This window comes from Lactuca serriola, chromosome 3, assembly GCF_051521515.1.
Source record: "Lactuca serriola cultivar US96UC23 chromosome 3, Lser_US96UC23_V15, whole genome shotgun sequence".
Taxonomy (NCBI): Eukaryota; Viridiplantae; Streptophyta; class Magnoliopsida; order Asterales; family Asteraceae; genus Lactuca; species Lactuca serriola.
The window spans coordinates 173,226,414-173,233,278 of NC_136410.1; the positions used below are offsets into that span (position 1 = coordinate 173,226,414).

The 6,865-nt window shown below is 40.7% G+C and overlaps 1 protein-coding gene across 1 annotated transcript; it reads right to left on the bottom strand.

Moving 5' to 3' along the window:
• Nucleotides 1-5,878: 5,878 nt before the first annotated feature.
• LOC145095885 (secreted RxLR effector protein 161-like) lies at nucleotides 5,879-6,550 on the bottom strand. Its single transcript, XM_079033699.1, has one exon. The coding sequence runs from the start codon at nucleotides 6,548-6,550 to the stop codon at nucleotides 5,879-5,881; it is 672 nt and encodes a 223-aa protein (XP_078889825.1).
• Between the last annotated feature and the right edge of the window lie 315 nt (nucleotides 6,551-6,865).

The window sequence follows — 6,865 nt, forward strand, 5'->3', positions numbered from 1 at the left end:
CTTATTATGGCCGAGGCAAGGGCTGTACGATCCGAGCAAAGGGTAGAGGTAATCACCTAAAAGGCGGATGAACTGGCTAAACTCCTGATACGTCAGCTCGACGAGTGAGTGTCGTCGTCATCTCTACTGATAGGACTTGCTCTACTACTTGCTATATGGATCTCACCGTACGAGGAACTAGCCATGTCTTTCATCAGTATTATGTTATATGATCCTTGCTATGTACTACCTACTCCATGATTAAGTGATTACACTACTGATAGAGTCGTTACACTGCCGAACTTGCACCCCTTATGTATGCTCTTTGGAGCAAATTTTCATGTATCAAAGTACAGATATTATTAGTAGAAAAATATATGTGTTTTATTGTGATGTTGTTATTTGTTATGTGTTATGTACCCATGATTTTATGTTAACATGTGAAACTACTTAAGTACATGCAATACACCTAGTATATAGGACCACAAACTCACAAAAATCATAGGCACTCAACATCTTTCCATTCCATGACAAAAAGATGCCTCAACGACCAACCCGTGGAAACCCTGGGCCAACCCCACCATAAATCAACTCAGCTGCATTTCAAGTAGCTGTATCAACTGCGGTCACCGCAACCATGGCGCAAATCCCTAAGTGAACTTAGCAATCTGGTAAGTTTAGCTTGAATCTTCCTTGATAAAAACGTATGCCAAGTACAACTAATCTCTAACAGCAATGTACCATTGAAGCTGGCTTCTGAACTTCGTCTTCACATGCTCTGGAGCTTCGGCATTGGATGCTCGACTGATGAACTTCTGAAGAGCCTTAGTGGAAACCAGGTGCTTGTCTTGAACTCGGAAGAAGTACTTCTGATTTCTTTTTCTTTGAAGGTAGACAAAGCCTAACACCGGTTCATCGATAGGTCCTTTTTCCAGGATTTCAGCTTCAGGCAGTTTGAAGTCGATTTTGGCCAGATATTTATATGTTCTGAACAGATGGGCCAGTTCATAGTCGTATCTACAGAACTCAACAACGTAATCCTTAAGAAAGCTTAGGGTAGCATGGTAAGCTCCCATATTGCGATCATCTGACTGAATGCTTCAGAAGTGAGCAAAAATAGTCAAGATATCATTTTGATTAAGAGCAGGTAAATCGGCATCAGTAATGGTCTTCCAGGTTGGTTTGTTCCGAAAGACGTGAAACCAGAATAGAATGAAATTGATTTCAAACTTTGTCAGAATTTTTCTTCCGAATCCGGAAATCTTAGTGATCCTTTTCTAAGACCAAACTTCTTTGAGAGGAAGTGCGTTCTTGGCATAAAAGGTCTTCAGTCTTTCACGTTCAGTCCGGATGATCATTTGAGGATCATCCTACAGATGGGGAGTAGCAAATTTATTGTAGAACTTGCTGAAGGGAGAAAGAGGAAGACCAAGTTGTTCCGAATCATTATTGGGGATATCATAGTACATAAAAGGCACTATGTCGTCATCCTTTAGGATTCCTTCTCAGTAGAGTGTAGAGATCCCTAGCATCGGATGGGGATTGTCATCCTTAAAATATTAGACATGGATGCTCTCTTCAAGGGCTTGAAGGATCTCTTCTTAACACCAGCCTGATTTTGGCTTTGGTGGAGGTCCAGAGTAATGAGCTTGATGGATTTCAGTGATGGTATTCTTACCCTTGTCTTGTTGCTTCTGAAGAGTGGAGAGGCTGTGTTGCATATTTTCATCGATTGTAAACTTTTGAGGAGAGGAAGGCAGAGGATCTTCCAGAATGTCATCTGGCTTCCGGAGTGGAGAGCCTTCGTCGATTAGAGCAATTTTTGGAGCCGGAATAGGAGGCAACATCGAGGTAGTGGCTCGGAAGGAATCAATAGTCAGTTCACTTTTGGCCTTAGCCATTTCAATGCTTTTGTGAAGGACTTCAGCCACAGTGGAGGACCATGATATTGCTGACCATATTCTTCGTTCTTCCTTCGTAAGGATCTTGGCATGGAACTTCCTTGGAGCTTCCAAGGCTAACACTCCATTTGTTACAAACACATCTTCATCTTCACTATCATCATCATTGTTGTCATTGTCATCACCAAGGGAACCTGAAAGTATTTGTAATGAGTCATCAGATTCATCTAGGAGTCTAAACTCCGAGACAACTTTCCATTGGTGAGATTTGTTACTTGGTCCTTCCCCCTCTCTTGCAGCGGATGTGCCAGCAACTAGTGCAAGAAAAGAAAACTCCTTCAGGTCCAAAAATTTATCAAACACCTTTTGAAAACTAGTGTTGAGCTGAAGAGTGAGAGCATCGTAGTCCAGCAATGGGAGCTTGAGCTTTGAGGTGATCGAACAGTTGGGAGAGAATGGAGATCATCTCATCAAAATTGTTATTGGGAACATCCACAATGTTCCAACAAGCTCTCAGAAGCTTGATTAGGACCTATTGCATTATGAGATTCATCTCATCTTTCTTCCAGATCTCCTTCTCCAAGCGCTGGATCTGCTTCTCTTGATGAATATGAGTTTTCTTAATCAGTTTGTTGGAAGCATTGAGCATATCGTCATGAACCTTTAACATCTTGGTGATGGTGTCAAGGTAGTGATCAACACTTTCGTCATATTTCTTTTCAACTTCCTCAATGCTGTGGTTGAGCCTTAAGGAAATGAGTTGATCCAGTTGGGCTTCTCATTCCGCAGTGGTGGATCTGGAAGTGTTGGTTGCTGACAAGGAATTGAGGATTGCATATAGCTTCGAATCCAGTCTGGAAACCTTGACATCAAGTCTTGTGTTGAGTTCCGCCACTGAAGCTTCGATTGCGTTCACCTGCTTCATTGTATGGGAAACAGAGTCTCGAATTTCAAGGAGGGCAAACAGATCAACGTAGTTTCATGCGGAAGATATGGTGTCCGAAGTGGAAGCCCGAGACTTGTTCTTTTCAGCTTCTTGATTAGGTTGCGGTTGAGGAGAGTTAGGAGGAGTGGAAACAACATTGATGTTCTTGGGAGTGGACTTAGTTTCACCCTTAAGAGTGGTTTGGACATGATCCTCCAGATTGTGTTGTTTATCAGCAGGTTCTGAAGAAGAGGAGGAAAGTTCGAAATCCAAATCTGGCCTAGATGAGGAAGGCTTTGAAGGAAATGGAAATGACGAAAACATCTTGGGAGCAACGATTGAGGCTCCTTCATCGTTAAACAAAACTTCATCAGATAGTTCTTTATCGGCATCAGAATGCATGACATTATGAAGTGGATTTGTGGTAGTTTCTCTAGAAGCAAATTCCAAGTCAGTTACGTCATCAGTAGGGACGACGAAGGGCATATTTCTTTGGATTTCGCTATTCCTCATGGAGATGAGGGTTGCTTCCACTTGGGATCTTGTGAGTTCCGAATGTCAAGATTTGGCCCTGTCAACAAAATCTTCTCATAGTAGGTCGTCAACGCCTGGTCGTCTTGTACTCCTTCCGGGTATCAGACCAGTTGAGGCATCCGAAGTAGGAGGAACATCTCCCGCTTTGGAATGCTTGGGCTTCGAAACAGGGGTTCCGGACCGTGCGTGTGTGGAAGAAATTGGGATATCAAAAGTGACATGTGGGTTTGTTCCAAGGGGCAAGGAACTTTTTTCAACACAAGCATCACCTTTTTGGGAAGGTGAGGGTGGATTATTAGGAGACTCCTAGTGAGTATGTGCGGGTGATTTTGAAACTCCGAGGGGTACCTCGGAAGAGGCGGTAGGTGGTGTAGAAGGATGGCCAGAGTCAGCCTGAATGTCCTTGAATCCTTCCTGTTGAGAGGAGAGTTTGAATTTGGATCTCTTTTTGGCTTTTGGCTTTGAGGGAGAAGTCTTTCTTTTAGCGGACTTCTTTTTCTTGCCTCCGAAAGGAACTGATTTGCCCTCGTCCGAAATGGGATCAACAGAGACATGGGTAGATTGTGTAGGGAAATACACAATTGAAGTCTCTAAGTGTTGTTTCAAGTAAATGGATTCAGACGGAATAAGGGCCAACATGTGTTCCGGTAAACGTCTAACAGGTTCGAACGACATTTGGTCCGGAAGGCGATAGGACTTGAGAGTTTTAAATGAGAGAAATACCTCTTCCGGAATGACATTGAAATGAATGGGTTCTTGGCGTTCCTTGTAGAGATGTTGAATAGTAAGAGCCCAAAAGCTAGGGCTAGAGATCTCGTGTGGCTTACGGTTGATGGAAAACTTCCAAAAGTCTTGCCATAACACTTCGGAAAAATCAACTGCATTTTTTCTTCCGAAGTAGATGCTATAGACAATCCTTGATCAGTGAGTCTGTACCGCCATGCTTGCCCGATAAACCTCGAACAATGAAGTGCATCAAGACTGTCCATAACCCTGATATTGTAGATTTCTTGAAGTTTTTGGTTTTGTATTCTTCGCTATACGGAATATGATTCAGAAACAACTGAAACTCTTCAGTCGTGGGTTCTTGAACAGTAAAGTTTGGTGGGTTTTATGCAACCCCAATTACCTTCAAGAATGTTGATTTATGAATGGGTACAATTCGATCTCCAATAATGTGTGTTTCCAGAACTCTATCTTCAATCTTAATGCGATCGAAGGCTAAGTGCAGTAGAGAAAGAGGAATGGGAGGGTCTGAAACCTTTGATAGGAGCACTACAATTGGATGATGAGCGATTAACTCGATCATCACTCGAATAGATTCATCGTAGTCATTGTGATTGAGAGAGAACACCTGAGTAGTGTCCTTGAAAAACAGTTTGAATGTTTTAAGGAGATGAGTCGGGGGTTTTGAGAGCGTAAAAAGGTAATGAAGGGTTTAAGAAAGTTTATATAGGTGATGAAAAAGGGTCGGGTTGAGAAAGGTAATGATGAAATCTGGAATTGGAAATGGGTCACATTTAATATTTTGCTATTTTTAGGGTGGGCTGACCTGTGATGAAAAAAGTTCTTATAGGCTCAAGGAAAAAATTAGGAACCGTAGTTTGAGTGATGGGATGTTTTCTTTTAGGAGACGTGCAATCTTGGGGCGGATTTCGAGGAGAAAGGATAGGTATCGACAAAAGCAACCGTTTGGAAAATGTTTCACCTTATAAACCTTTGGACTTCACAATGTTTGATTCCAAAACAATGGTGTTTCAGAAGTTTAAAAAAATGGTTTGCATCAAATGAGAAGTTCGGGATGAAAGTATGTGATTTGTTTCGGAATGAAGCATATGAGCTTAAAAAGATCCGGAGTTATTTTTAAAATTTCGGAGACAAAATATTTAAAAGATTCCAGAGAGAAAGATTTCATTAGATGTCGGAATAAGGTTTGAGAAAGATGTCCGGAATGAAAATTTGAAAAATATTTACGGAGCAAAGTTTTGGGGATTTTCCAGAGTGATATTTGAAAATTTTCCGAAGTTAAGAATACAATACCTTTCCAGATTTGAATTATGGGATGACATTATGAAGTAAGTTCCGAGGTGAAATATGTACCATTGTAACTATATGGATTATGGACTTCATATGATAAGATGAATTGTACAACTTAAAACTCAATTGGTGGTTAGAAACAAAGACAAGTAAAATGATCCTATGTATTCCGAGAAAAAATAGTTCTGAGATGAAAAATAATTTAGAATTCGGAACTAATTTTCTTTCTGATGTTTCGATCGGAGAGTGCATGTCTCTTTATAGAAATGAGGATCAGGCATCATCATACCCATTTTGTTCAGAAAACCATTGAACTTGGTTTCGTCTAATGCCTTAGCAACGACATCACCAATTTCATCATCAGATGGAACAAAAATGAGTTCAATGTTGGCATTTAATACATGATCTTTTATGAAATGGTACCGTATGTCAATGTGCTTTGTCATGGAGTGCTGAATTGGATTGTGCGAAATCACAAAGGCACTTTTAGAATCACAATAGATCAGAATACGTTGAAAGCGGTAACCATAATCCAAAATTTGAGATTCATCCAGAGAACTTGAGAGGTACAGCTGGCAACAACAATGTATCCTGCTTCGGTTGTAGAAAGTGCAATGCAGTTATGCTTCTGGGATGACCAACTAACCAATCGACCACCTAAAAATTGACAGCCACCAGATGTGCTTTTTCTGTCCAATTGCAGACCACCATAGTTTGAATATGAATATGCTTGAAGTAGGAAACTCTCATTTGTTAGGTACCAGATTCCAAGATTCTTTGTACCTTTGAGATATTGGAATATTTTCTTAACAGCCAAAAGATGAGACATCTTTGGATTGACTTGAAATCTGGCACACAAACATGTTGAAAACATTATGTCTGTACGACTTGCTGTGAGATAGAGTAAGGATCCAATCATTCCTCTATACTTCTTTTCATCAACTGCTATGCCTGAAGGGTCCGTAAAGATCTTGTGTCCGAAACCTATTGGTACCTTGGCTGAGGCACATGTGTCCATTAAGTACTTTTTGAGGAGTTCCGAAATATACTTCTCTTGGTGAATGAAAATTCCTCTGTTAGTCTGTTTAACTTGGAGGCCAAGAAAGAAGCTTGATTCCCAATTCATACTCATTTGAAATCTACTGACCATTAACTTAGCAAAGTCAACAACCATTGAAGAATCGGTGGATCCGAAAATGATGTCGTCAACATAAATTTGAACTAGCATGAGATGTTTTCCATTTGAACTTCAGAATAGAGTAGGATCTAGAATTCCTCTTTGAAAGCCTGAATGCTTGAGAAAGTTAGTGAGGGCCTCGTACCATGCGCGAGGAGCTTGCTTAATGCCATAAACAGCTTTCCGGAGTTTATAGTAGTAGTTCGGATATGAAAGATTAACTAAACCGGGAGGTTGTTGAAGATATAATTCAGTATCAAGTTCACCATTTAGAGAAGCACTTTTGACATCCATCTGGTAAACCTTGAAGCC